Source organism: Suncus etruscus, chromosome 13 (assembly GCF_024139225.1).
Source record: "Suncus etruscus isolate mSunEtr1 chromosome 13, mSunEtr1.pri.cur, whole genome shotgun sequence".
NCBI lineage: Eukaryota > Metazoa > Chordata > Mammalia > Eulipotyphla > Soricidae > Suncus > Suncus etruscus.
The window spans coordinates 30515688-30529852 of NC_064860.1; the positions used below are offsets into that span (position 1 = coordinate 30515688).

Sequence of the window (14165 nt, forward strand, 5' to 3'; positions counted from 1 at the left end):
ATATATATATATATATATATATATATATATATATATATATATATAATAGCTCTGTGGACTAGTAGGATGGACAAGTTTTTTTAAAGAAGCGTCAGAAGATATCATTGTACAGTATGAAATGCTCTGCTGATCCTAGAATGGTAGCCTTTTTCCTGCCTATCTTCTGATTCTTATTTAGTTTAATTTTATTTCTCACCATCTTTCAGTGTATTGTTTTCTTCATTCTGATCCTTGTTACATTATCAACACCTTCAATATGTTTAACATGGCCATCATTTTAGATGCTGGCCTGTGAGTTTTTTTGAATACATGAAGTTCCCATATATATGAGATAGTTCAGTTAGAAAAACTTCCAAATTCTTAGGCTTTTGATTTCGCTTAGTTTTGTTAGTGTTTGTTTGTATTTGTGTGCGTGTGTGTGTGCGCACAGGAGATTTAACCTAGATATCAACACATGGCAAGACCTATGTTTTAGTCCTCTCTAGACTTGTTTTGGGGTCACACCCAGCAGTGTTCAGTGCTTACTCCTGGCAGGTAGGAACATTGAACTTGGTTAGCAGCATACAAGGCAACCATCCTAAACACTATACTGTCTCTCCAGATTATTATTAAATATAAGTCTGGGTTTTTTTTTTAATTAATCCATTGCTTTTACTAATTTTTGCTAACTGAATTATATTTCTTCCCTTTAGGTTACACCTATGTTTGAGGAATGGACTAGTATTGATTGGTATCGGTTTTTCTGTTTATGGGAAAAATTGCCAACTTCCATGAAACGGGTCGCAGAGCTAGTGGGAATTGAAGAAGGATTCTTGGCTCGCTGTGTGAAAGGAAAAGTAGTGGCCAGAACAGAGAGACAAAACCGACAAATGGCCATCCATAAAAGGCAAATATCAAAAAGTTTTATTCAGTATTTAAAACACTTATCTAATTATAGTACACATTTAACTTAGTATAGTCACTTCATTGTTTTTTAAGTGTATGCAATTTGAAATAGCTGAATTCAAGTTGTATTTTTTTATAGTTGGAGATTTAACCCAGTCCTCAAATGTGCAGGGCATGTGCTTTTCCACTGAGACACATCCCTCATCAAAATAAGCAATTTGATGATATCAATACTACCTCAAAAAGGGTTTTCACTAGGTATAGTAAAATTTGATTTTGCATTTTTACTGAATTTATTGATATTTTAATTCTCTCCTTAAAATTAACAGCTTAGAAGTCTTTATGTGGAAACCATTTCAAGTAGAGTACTATATTTTTTGCACCATAAGATGCACTTTCTCTCCCCCCAAAAGATGGGGGGAAATGTCTGTGAATGCTGTCTGGAGCTGAAGCCTGAGTGCAGGAGAGGAGAGCATATACTAACCACTTGACATCCACAATATTACTTTTTATTGTGTAGACACACCATAGTATGAGCAATCAAATTAACGCACTTTCACTGTCACACAAAGATTTCCATTAAGACTATTTGATCACTGCTGTGACTTTTAATTTTTATATATTAACGAAAAAGTATTTTAAAAAATGTTTTTTTATTTTATGATGTAACAGTGAGGTAAGTGTGGTTTAACCAGCTGTGGACCAGCGTATTGTAAATATACTTTGGCCTCGCAGGCTGGTTGTTCCCAGTTGCCATCTCCTGACCGCTTCTCACGCTGCACCATTTGCTTTAGAATATTTTTTTTTCTTGTTTTCCTCGTCTAAAAACTATGTGCGTCTTATGGTCAGGTGTGTCTTATAGATTGGAAAATATGGTAATCTCTTTCTTTAAGAAAGATAGGAATCAAAACTACCAATTTAATGAAGTTATGCTTTGTGTTATCCTTGAAAGTGATTTATTGCCAGTAAAAGAAAACCAATTAAAACAGTAAGTTAAATTGTAAGTTAAACAGTAAGTTTTAGTAAAACTAAAACACTAAAATTTTAAAAGCATTTAGTGCTTTTAAAATATAAAATTAATTTTTAAGACATTACTCTTTAGTAATTTACAATATAGCCAAGTATAAATCTTGTAAAGCCTTCTATTTTTGGTTTATTTGTGTTTATATTGTATTCAGATCAAAACTTTTTTATAATTGAAAATTTTCATTTTTATTGGATCAAATATTTTTTTGTTTGTTATTGGGCTGCACCCAGTGGTGTTCAGGGCTTACTCTTGGCTCTGTGGTCAGAAGTTAATCCTGGTAGGCTTGGGTGACCATATGGGATGTCCAGTGAGACCATGAGAATGCAGGTTGGCTCTGTGCATTCATAGATCTTTGCTATCCTCTGATTCCTCAAATACTTTTTTTTTTTTTTTTTGGTTTTTGGGCCACACCCGGTAACGCTCAGGGGTTACTCCTGGCTATGCGCTCAGAAGTTGCTCCTGGCTTGGGGGACCATATGGGACACCGGGGGATCGAACTGCGGTCCATCCAAGGCTAGCGCAGGCAAGGCAGGCACCTTACCTTTAGCGCCACCGCCCGGCCCCTCAAATACTTTTAAATTGCTGTGCCATCTTATTTGAACTGTCTTATTTCTTGAAAAGAGCTATATTAAAATATGGAGAAATTTTGCTATATATAAATATATATATGTATATATATAAAGGTATTGTTAGTTTAGTTTTCTTTGTTTTCTTTTGCTCTTATATTAATGCATTTCAGATTTTTATAAGCAATGAGTTCAATCTTTGTCCACTAATTTTATATCCTGTTAGAAATCTCTCAGAAAACTCTGTTATGTTTTTAGTTTGTGTTTTTTAATTTTGTAGTAGATATAAGTGATCATTTATGGTTTACTTTTCAGGTTCTTCACCAGTCTTGTGCTATTAGATTTAATTAGTGAAGTTCCCTTAAAGGAAATCAACCGGAAATATGGGTGTAATCGTGGACAGATTCAATCTCTGCAACAGTCAGCTGCAACTTATGCAGGTCAGCTGAATCAGGGTTTTCATATTCATTTCAGATTCTTTGATTTTGAGCCACGAATATGTCTGAGACCTTAGGTTTGACCTTTCATACCAAAACTGAAACAATTTCTATAATTTGAGGTTAATATTTATGCTTAAAATTTTTTATTCTATAAAAATGGAGGGATTATGTGAAGCCATAATTTTATATAGTTTTTGTCACCATGGGACATCAATTCCAACACTTCTGGTCTTTGTTTTCCTGTTAGCTAGAATGTGGGCTTTGTCTTTTCCAGTTTTTAGCAACTTCTAAGCACTCTTCTGTTTTTTGGTGGTGGAGGTGGGGGGTGGGTAGGGAGGTCACACCCAACGATACTCAGGGATTACTCCTGGCTCTGTGCTCAGAAATCACTCCTGACAGGCTTAGGGGACTATATGGGATACCTGGATTCGAACCTGGATCAACCATATGCAAGGCAAACAAACAAATGCCCTACTCTCAGTTCAGGTCCTATCAGTATGTTCTTTCTATTGTTTTCCTCCTCTTTTTGTTTTTCTGGTACTTAAAAGGAAAAAAAGACAGTAAAACTAAAGTACATTGAGTATTGGTTTATAAAGAATTTTGAAATCAGTAAATATTCTACGTATATTCTAGGAATGATTACAGTGTTTTGCAACCGCTTGGGCTGGCACAACATGGAGCTACTACTTTCCCAGTTTCAGAAACGCCTTACATTTGGCATCCAGAGAGAGTTGTGTGACCTGATCCGGGTGTCCTTACTTAATGCACAGCGAGCCAGGTTCCTTTATGCTTCTGGCTTTCTTACTGTGGCAGATCTTGCCAGAGCAGACATCACTGAGGTGGAGACTATTCTGAAAAATGCTGCACCTTTTAAAAGGTAAGCTAGCTCCCCTCTCTACATTAGGTTATTAAACGAGAATCTTACCAACTTAGAAGTAAATATATAGATGTTGCACTAAAGTTTTTTTCTTAATATCATGACCTGCTTGGTGTAAATCAAAAACAATGTGACCAGTTAATTTTCCTCTTAAGGATTACAATTGTGTATTTTAAAACTATTTTATGTTCTAAGTGATTTTTCTAAAATATCATAAATCCCTTTGAGAAAGATTGAATAAAAGATAAGTTAACAGTGCTTGCTGGGCCAGTGAATATTTATTTTCAACATTCAGTATTATATTTGGGCATTCTTTATATAATAGACCGTTTTAATAATGAATTTAATTATTGCTACTTGGTCCAGTAAAATTAATGTAGTAGCAAATAGAAATACCAGAAAATAAATCAATAGAAGTTAATTTGTTATGATCAATTGCTATATGTTCCTTTTTTTTTGGGGGGGGGTCCACACCCGGCAGTGCTCAGGGATTACTCCTGGCTCTAGGCTCAGAAATCACTCCTGGCACGCTTGAGGGACCACATGGGATGCCGGGATTAGAACCACCGTCCTTCCGCATGCAATGCAAATGCCTTTACTTCCATGCTATCTCTCCGGCCCCAATTGCTATATGTTCTTAACCTTAATTTAGTAGAGGACAATCATATGCATCATTAGTGAGTGCTATATTTAATGCCACATTTTGAGGGAAGTATTTTGGTTTTGTTTTGATTTTGTGTTTTGGCCACACCTAGCAGTGCTTAGAGATTAATCTAAGCTCTGTGCTCAGGAATTACTCCTAATGGTGCTCTGAGATCATATGCTTACACCAGTATTTTATCTCTAAGATTAGAAAGGTATGTATTTTTATACTAGTGGCTGCATTTTTACTTTTGATTATCTAGTTTGTTAAGATTTTAATAGTATTTTGTAATTCAAGTCAATAGCCAAGAAATAACCATTGGTTCTGAGTTTACTTTTGTTTTCTCTTTCTTTTATTATATTACTAAATTTTAAAGTGATCTATTTTTTTCCTGGTCATTTGATTTTTGTCTCGTATCACTGGTTGACAGATTACTTTTATAAATATTTGCCATTTGATTTTTCTGCATACAATATAAACTCTAAGAGAGTACTTTTAGTTTTTAAAATAACTCAGATTGATAAATAGTTCATAAATAGTTGTTATTTGTATGCATGAATTAGTTCATTAATTAATTTCTTTTCATATCTTGGAAAAGTACCCGGAAGGCAATAGATGAGGAAGAGGAAGCAGTAGAAGAACGTCGGAACATGCGAACTATTTGGGTGGCTGGAAGAAAAGGTTTGACTGAAAGAGAAGCAGCAGCTCTCATAGTGGAAGAAGCCAATATGATTCTGAAACAGGATTTAGTTGAAATGGGTGTGCAGTGGAATCCACATTCCCATTTAAAATCCAATTCTTCATCTTGCAGTGACTCAGAAATAAAGGAACATAAAGTGGTCTCTAAAACTAAGCATTTTTGTAAGAGACTAAGGAAAAATTGTAATGCACTATCAAGGCAAAAAAATACTACAGTGTTTGATGAGTCTTCTGTTATTTATCCACCAAATACAGTGCGAGATTTAAATAAAAGTCAAGACCATACAGATTATTTTTATTGTAAGCCTCAGGATGGGAATCAAGAAAATCAAGTATATTGCACTTCCAGAGCTAGAAAAAGGACTTCTTCGAGTATAAATAACAAGAAGTTAGGAACATCTCTGAGGAAAACAGGCAGTAAGATTGTTGTTCAAACTGTCTCATCTGAGAAAACTGAAAAAGAAGCTTTGAATTTCAGTTTGGAAAAGACTAGTACAAACTTTGGGCCTTTGAAACCAAATAAATATTTAAAGCACTCGAGACACAGTAGCCCAGTGAAAAATACTGGGATGTCTATAATTGATGTACAAGAACAGCCCACATCCAATTCCATTTATTGTGAAAATTCATTTACCTCTAATGAGAACAATATGAAATTTAGAACTTCGGAGCCATCTGCTAAAAGGGCATCATTTGTTGGCAAAGGAAAACACAATAAACAAAGAGAACAAAATTGTTCACCGAATAGAATCGTTGTTAATGATATTCTTGAGGAACAGACTATAACAGAACACCCAAATAAAGCAGTGACCTCTCAAACCACTAATGTAGTTTGTAAAAATGGAAAGGGACTAGCTGTTCTTGAGTTTGAAAAAATAAACAGCACTTTAATACAAAGTGATTTGAAAAACCAGAATGTGAAATCCTGTGATTCTGATCTGACTACTCCGAGTTTGGAAAATGAGTCCAATAAAGAAATAAATACTTATACCAAAGAAAAAAAAGTAATAGATAAACAAATGCCCTGTGAGACCATCAGTATTTGTAGAAATAGAACCTTAAAAGTTACTGAATGTGAAAGCATCAAATTTAAGACTCAGAAAAATAAATTAAATGGTTTTCAAGTATTGGGAGATAAAATAAGCAGCATTGATACACCTACTGGACTACAGCTACCAGCTGAAACATTTGATAAATCTGGAAACCAGCATGAAAATTGTATGAATGCCTTTGAAATAAAGGAAAACACAGGTGCTTATAAAATAAACAAAACTAAAACTAATTTTTTTTCTAACATTGGTTTAGATTTTGAAGATAGTTTCAATCTGGATACCCAGTCAGAAAATATAATACAGCAGATGACAATTTTAAATGCCAAAGAAGAAACAAATATCACCAGTCTAGCAACAGAGATAATGCAAAAGAGCTTTGATAAAAAGAGCTCGAAAAGCTTTTTATACAAGGAGACTCAAACAGCTATTCCTGAGGATCTACATTTCCCAGAAGTAACAAATACAGATAATTTGGAACTTAAAACAGTAGTTATGAAAGAAAGTTCTGATTCACATGCATTTGATAACCTGATTTCAGACAGCCCAATTTTGTATTCTCCAGTATTCATGGGGGAAAATGGCCCTTGTTTTAAAAGGAATGAACTTTCTGTTACTGACTCCCAATTAAATAGTTTTCTTCAAGGTTATCAAACTCAAGAAGCTATTAAACCAATTATATCTCTGGTTCCTCAAAAGTCAACCCCTACTGGCACAGAGGTAGAATGTCTACCAATTCGTGAAACAAGTTTAAATTTGAGTGATAATTTACTATTTGATAGTTTTAGTGACGATTGCTCAGTCAAAGAACAACCTGATGTACAAGTGAAAGAACCCCTTCCTTCTGAAATAGTATCAGTCCATTTTAAGAATTCTTCGTGTCTTCAACCAGAGGGCCCAATTAAAAAGGAAAATGCGAATCAAGATAATCAGCAGCAAATGATTTCTTTTAGTGATGAGTCTATTATATTTTCAGAAATGGATTCAGCTCCCATGGTTGAAGCTTTGGACAATAGAGATGCATTTTCTAGTCAAGAGAAACCTAATTCTTCTCATAGGCCTTTAGAATTCAATGATTCAGCAATTGTAAATAACAGTTATCTAAAAAGAGACAGAATTGAAGGAGATAAGGATGAAAAGTCTCAAAATTGTATATTAGCTGGGACCGGGCAAAAAAACTCATATGTATGGTCAGAGACCTCGTTTGATTTAAGTACAGGACTGCAAAGAATTTTAGATAACGTGTCCACTCCTCTAGGAAGTGAAGGACAGAAAGAGGAACATACAGAGTTAAGTGACAAGCAGGAAGTGATTTTGAATTTGGATACAAATGAGGTGCATGGAATTTTATTTTCCTCTAATACAGAAGCACAAAGCAAGATTGAATTACTTGAGAATAATATCATTCACAGTGAACCCTCATCTCTCTTGGCGCATAAAGAAAATTGTGTTGATGATAATGGTCTCATTCCTCCTACACCCATTCCAGAATCTGCTTCTAAACTCACATTTTCAGGTGTTTGTGGGAGATCTGTAAATCTTCAGAAAACAAATAGTGTTTCACAACTTGGTGAAAGTCATTCATTGGATTCACCTTCAAATGTTAAAAACCTCAATTTAAGTTTGGAGTGTAGAAGTGTTTTCAAAGACAACAGTCCTATTCAAGACACAAGTTTTTCACTCCAGTTTTCACAAGATGAATTGCAATTAACTTCATTCTCATGCAGTTCAGAAAGTCTGGCCATAATTGATGTGGCAAGTGACCAAAATCTCTTTGAAACATTTATTAAAGAGTGGCAGTGCAAAAAGCGATTTTCTATTTCACTGGCTTGTGAAAAGCTTAGCAATTTGACATCATCTAAAAGTGCTACTATTGGTGGTAGGTTTAAGCAAGGTAAGAATTTTTCCTTCCTTGGTGTAGTCTATATCTATTTTTAAATTGATTTTAATTTGATTTGTCATGGTTTACAATACTATAGTCATTTTAGTTTTGCACTATATATAGTCATATAAAGAACACCCACCTTCACCAGTGCAGCATTCCCATCACCAATGCCCCAAATCTCCCACCTCCCCACCCCACTCCCGCCTGTATTCGAGACAGGCTTTCTACTTCCCTAATAAAAACTAGATAGTTTTTATTGAAAAAATTTTTTAGAAATAGTAAGGGGAGAGAGAAAAGCCCGTCTTTGTGAGATTGATAAGTATTTTAGAAAAATATTGACTCTGGATATAAAATCACAGTTCTTCAAAAGAACTAGGCTATTTGATTTTTCTGTAGTTTATTAATGTTAAGAATTACTGAATTTTCAATACAATTTTTTGAGTAGTAGCAACTAGCTATCCTCAGGATCATATTGTGCTTAGGATTAAACACAGGGCTCTGTATTCAAAGCATGCACTTCAGCTCTGTGACTTATATATAGCAATTGAGCTATTCAGATAATTGCATTATATTTTAAAAGTATTAGTTAATACCTAATGTAGACATTAGTATACATCTATTTTAAGAAATACTTGGTATATTTTTCAGAGTAAGTTGAAATCAATTTGACACCATCTAAAAGTGCTGTTTTGGGGTGCTGGAGAGATAGCATGGAGGTAGGGCATTTGCCTTGCATGCAGAAGGATGGTGGTTCCAATCATGGCATCCCATATGGTTTCCTGAGCCTGCCAGGAGCAATTTCTGAGCGTAGAGCCAGGAGGAACCCCTGAGTACTGCCGGGTGTGACCCAAAAATGAAAAAAACAAACAAGTGCTATTTTGGGAAATGGGAAGTGTGAAAAGAGCTTATATAACATAAAACTACCCCAATACAGTACATTAGATTTTCTATTTATCTATTTTTGGTTTTTGGGCCACACTCAAAAGCAGAGCTCAGGGGTTACTCCTAGCTCTACACTCAGAAATCAATCCTGGCAGGCTCAGGGGACCATAAGGGATGCCTTAAATTGAACCTAGGTTGGCCGTGTGCTTCTGCTCCGGCCCTCAAATTATTTATTTTTATTTTTCTGTTCAGTATACAAACATGTTTGTATTTGTTTTTCAGTTAAAAAAAGAATACCCCCTTTACCAGTGCAACATTCTTACCACCAATGTTCCCATATCCCTCCTCCCCCACTCCCTATCTGTATTTGAGACAGGCATTCTACTTCTCTCACTCATTATAATTGTCATAATAGTTGTTTAGTTGTTAGTATAGTTATTTCTCTAACTGCACCCATCACTCTTTGTGGTGCTAAGCTACAAATTGTGTTTGGTCCTTCCAGTCCTCATCCCTATTATCTCTGGGTGTTACTATAATGTCTTAAATCCCATAGATGAGTGAGACTATTCTGTGTTTATCTCTCTCCCCCTGACTTATTTTATGATTTATTTAGCTAACTCACCTCAGGACTCTATTAGAGACGATGGATTTCCTGTTAAAGGTTATGATGACCTCTTGGTAGTTGGACTGGCAGTATGTTGGGGTGGAAGAGATGCTTATTATTTATCATTACAGAAGGAACAAAAGCATTCTGGTAAGTAATCACTATTTGATTAAAATACCATACAGTTCTTAATTAAATCTTTAGAGTAACTTGTTTCCTTTGGTTTCTTTATGGCAGGTCACATTTTACAGTGCTCAGGGCTTACTCCTGGTTCTGCTCCAGGGTCACTCCAGGGGGGTGGGATTGGTATACCATATAGGGTGTCAATGATCAAACCCAGGTTTGCTGTGTGTAAGATAAGCACTCTACCTGCTGGATTCTCGCAAGCCTCGTAGCTTTTTATTTTTGAGAATAATTTTTTATGTCAATCTGGTATTTATTTATTTATTTATTTGGGGGGGGTAACATCCAGCAGTGCTCAGGGATCACTCCTGGCAGGCTTGGGGGACCATATGGGATGCTGGGATTCAAACCACCGTCCTTCTGCATCTAAGGCAAACGCTCTACCACTGTGCTATCTCTCTGGCCCCTGGAATTTATTTTTTAGCTTTAAAAATATCTTGGGTAGTAGCTAGTGTTTACATTATTACATAGTTTAATTAGATTGAGTGATTTGTAAATGAAATACCAGCCTATGTTTACTTCCTGGAGATAGTGAACTACAGGAGATCCCTGACATCTGAAGATTTGATTTTGAGGAATATTGTACTTTGTAAATTTCCTCAAAAAGGTAGCAGTTTCGGGGCGGGAGAGATTGCATGGAGGTAAGTCTTGCATGCAGAAGGATGGTGGTTCAGATCCCGGCATCTCCTATGGTCCCCTGAGCCTTCCAGGAGCAATTTCTGAGTGTAGAGCCAGGAGTAAACCCTGAGTGCTGCCAGGTGTGACCCAAAAACAAAACAAACCCCCTGCTTCCCCCCAAAAAAAGTTAAAAAAAAAAGGCAGTTTCTTTTCCAAGTTTTCGCCTTTCATTGACTGAGTCTGGACCTCCTTCAGAGGCTGTGATGAGCTAGGTAACTAGAGTAGTTGAATTATAGTCTTTAGAATTGAAAGGCTAATATATGAAAATAGCTTGTAATTTGATTATGGTTCTTGAATCTTAGCTGGTTTATTGTTTTTTGTAATTATGGGAAAAGTTTAAAAGATGCATGTTTTAATTTAAATGTCTTAGCATGCATTAAGTATTTTAGTTGTTTATGAGGCACATTGATTATATGAGTAGTTACTTTAATGTTTCACTTTTATTTTAGATGTTTAATCAAACTTAAGTGTTTGATTAAATCTTCCTTTAAAAGACATTTTTATTAAAATTAATTTTAGAATATCTTTTATAAACTTGACTCCTTATTTTGAGCACTGTAATGTTATAAAATCTTGATCTTAAGAATTTTCTATTCTAAATAAATAATTGTAAGTTATATAATCTGAACTGTTATTTAGGGGAGGGGGGCACACCTGGTGATGCTCAGAGGTTACTCCTGGCTATGTGCTCAGAAATCACTCCTGCTTGGAGGACCATTATGGGATGCCGGAGAATTGAACTGCGGTCCATCCTAGGCTTGTGCTACTGCTCTGGCCCCAATCCTAACTTATTTTTAGGCTATTAAGTGCTTTAGCTATATATCTCAGGACTTGGATATATGCATGTTGAATTATTGTTTACATGAAACTAGTTTTTTAGGCATCTGAGTTTTTTTTCAGTTTTTTTTTCTTTACTTCAGATTTATAGATTGCAGTTCAAAAGAAACATGTAATATTAAATTTTTTTTTTTTTTTAAAGAAATTAGTGCCAGTTTGGTTGCACCTTCTTTGGATCCAAGGCTGACTGTGAAAGAGAGACTGTCGCATCTTCAATCTTGTTTCCGAAAAGACTCTGACAAGGAACGTTCTGTTATCATCTATGACTTCATCCAGAACTATAAAATTCTTCTACAGTCTTGTGGCATCTCCCTAGAACACAGTTATGAAGATCCTAAGGTTTTAACTCTTATTTAACTTTGATGTTCCTAACTAAAAAATATTAATTTTGTTTGTGGGCCACTCCCATCTGAGTTCAGGGGCTTACTTCTGTCTCTGTGTTCAGAAATTATTCCTGTCTGGACTTGGGGGACCAGATGTTCTATGATTTGGATCCAGAGTGGCCACATATAAGGCAAACACCCCACCCACTGTATTATCTCTCCAGTCCCTATACTTAATTTTTTTAGAGTTAATGAATTTGAATCGTTTATCTTCAGTATTTTAAGAGTAAATATTATCTGAAAATTTTTAGAGTAAATTATTAATTAGTAATTTCATTCATTGAGAATAGAATACTATATACCATATGCTTTTGTGCAAATAAAAAGTATCACATAATTTAAGCACTAAAGTTTATATTTTTTTTTTTTTTTTTTTTTTTTATTTAATTTTTTTTTTATTTAAACACCTTGATTACATACATGATTGTGTTTGGGTTTCAGTCATAAAAGGAACACCACCCATCACCAGTGCAACATTCCCATCACCCAAGTCCCAAATCACCCTCCTCCCCACCCAACCCCCGCCTGTACCCTAAACAGGCTCTACATTTCCCTCATACATTCTCAATATTAGGACAGTTCAAAATGTAGTTATTTCTCTAACTAAACTCATCACTCTTTGTGGTGAGCTTCCTGAGGTGAGCTAGAACTTCCAGCTCTTTTCTCTTTTGTGTCTGAAAATTATTATTACAAGGGTGTCTTTCATTTTCTTAAAACCCATAGATGAGTGAGACCATTCTGCGTTTTTCTCTCTCTCTCTGACTTATTTCACTCAGCATAATAGATTCCATGTACATCCATGTATAGGAAAATTTCATGACTTCATCTCTCCTGACAGCTGCATAATATTCCATTGTGTATATGTACCACAGTTTCTTTAGCCATTCATCTGTTGAAGGGCATCTTGGTTGTTTCCAGAGTCTTGCTATGGTAAATAGAGCTGCAATGAATATAGGTGTAAGGAAGGGGTTTTTGTATTGTATTTTTGTGTTCCTAGGGTATATTCCTAGGAGTGGTATAGCTGGATCGTATGGGAGCTCGATTTCCAGTTTTTGGAGGAATCTCCATATCGCTTTCCATAAAGGTTGAACTAGACAGCATTCCCACCAGCAGTGGATAAGAGTTCCTTTCTCTCCACATCCCCGCCAACACTGTTTATTCTCATTCTTTGTGATGTGTGCCATTCTCTGGGGTGTGAGGTGGTATCTCATCGTTGTTTTGATTTGCATCTCCCTGATGATTAGTGATGTGGAACATTTTTTTCATGTGTCTTTTGGCCATGCGTATTTCTTCTTTGTCAAAGTGTCTGTTCATTTCTTCTCCCCATTTTTTGATGGGGTTAGATGTTTTTTTCTTGTAAAGTTCTGTCAGTGCCTTGTATATTTTGGAGATTAGCCCCTTATCTGATGGGTATTGGGTGAATAGTTTCTCCCACTCAGTGGTGGCTCTTGTATCCTGGGCACTATTTCCTTTGAGGTGCAGAAGCTTCTCAGCTTAATATATTCCCATCTGTTAATCTCTGCTTTCACTTGCTTGGAGAGTGCAGTTTCCTCCTTGAAGATGCCTGTAATGTCCTGTAGTGTTTTGCCTATGTGCAGTTCTATATATCTTATGGTTTTGGGGCTGATATCGAGGTCTTTAATCCATTTGGATTTTACCTTTGTACATGATGTTAGCTGGGGGTCTAAGTTTAATTTTTTGCAAGTGGCTATCCAATTGTGCCAACACCACTTGTTGAAGAGGCTTTCCCTGCTCCATTTAGGATTTCCTGCTCCTTTATCAAAAATTAGATGGTTGTATCTCTGGGGAACATTTTCTGAGTATTCAAGCCTATTCCACTGATCTGAGGACCTATCCTTATTCCAATACCATGCTGTTTTGATAACTGTTGCTTTGTAGTACAGTTTAAAGTTGGGAAAAGTAATTCCTCCCATATTCTTTTTCCCAATGATTGCTTTAGCTATTCGAGGGTGTTTATTGTTCCAAATGAATTTCAAAAGTGTCTGATCCACTTCTTTGAAGAATGTCATGGGTATCTTTAGAGGGATGGCATTAAATCTGTATAATGCCTTGGGGAGTATTGACATTTTGATGATGTTAATCCTGCCAATCCATGAGCAGGGTATGTGTTTCCATTTCCGTGTGTCCTCTCTTATTTCTTGGAGCAGAGTTTTATAGTTTTCTTTGTATAGGTCCTTCACATATTTAGTCAAGTTGATTCCAAGATATTTGAGTTTGTGTGGTACAATTGTGAATGGGGTTGTTTTCTTAATGTCCATTTCTTCTTTATTACTGTTGGTGTATAGAAAGGCCATTGATTTTTGTGTGTTAATTTTGTAGCCTGCCACCTTGCTATATGAGTCTATTGTTTCTAGAAGCTTTTTGATAGAGTCTTTAGGGTTTTCTAAGTAGAGTATCATGTCATCTGCAAACAGTGAGAGCTTGACTTCTTCCTTTCCTATCTGGATTCCCTTGATATCCTTTTCTTGCCTAATCGCTATAGCAAGTACTTCCAGTGCTATGTTGA

The 14165-nt window shown here is 35.7% G+C and overlaps 1 protein-coding gene across 1 annotated transcript in view; it reads left to right on the forward strand.

Annotated features, from left to right (window-relative positions):
- Nucleotides 1–14165, forward strand: part of POLQ (DNA polymerase theta) — a 67405-nt gene that overhangs the window by 23225 nt on the left and 30015 nt on the right. The window contains exons 13-18 of the mRNA XM_049785864.1: nucleotides 693–886; nucleotides 2794–2918; nucleotides 3552–3795; nucleotides 5037–8080; nucleotides 9567–9707; nucleotides 11398–11594. Coding sequence (XP_049641821.1) covers nucleotides 693–886; nucleotides 2794–2918; nucleotides 3552–3795; nucleotides 5037–8080; nucleotides 9567–9707; nucleotides 11398–11594 — 3945 coding nt within the window. The remainder of the gene's footprint in view (nucleotides 1–692; nucleotides 887–2793; nucleotides 2919–3551; nucleotides 3796–5036; nucleotides 8081–9566; nucleotides 9708–11397; nucleotides 11595–14165) is intronic.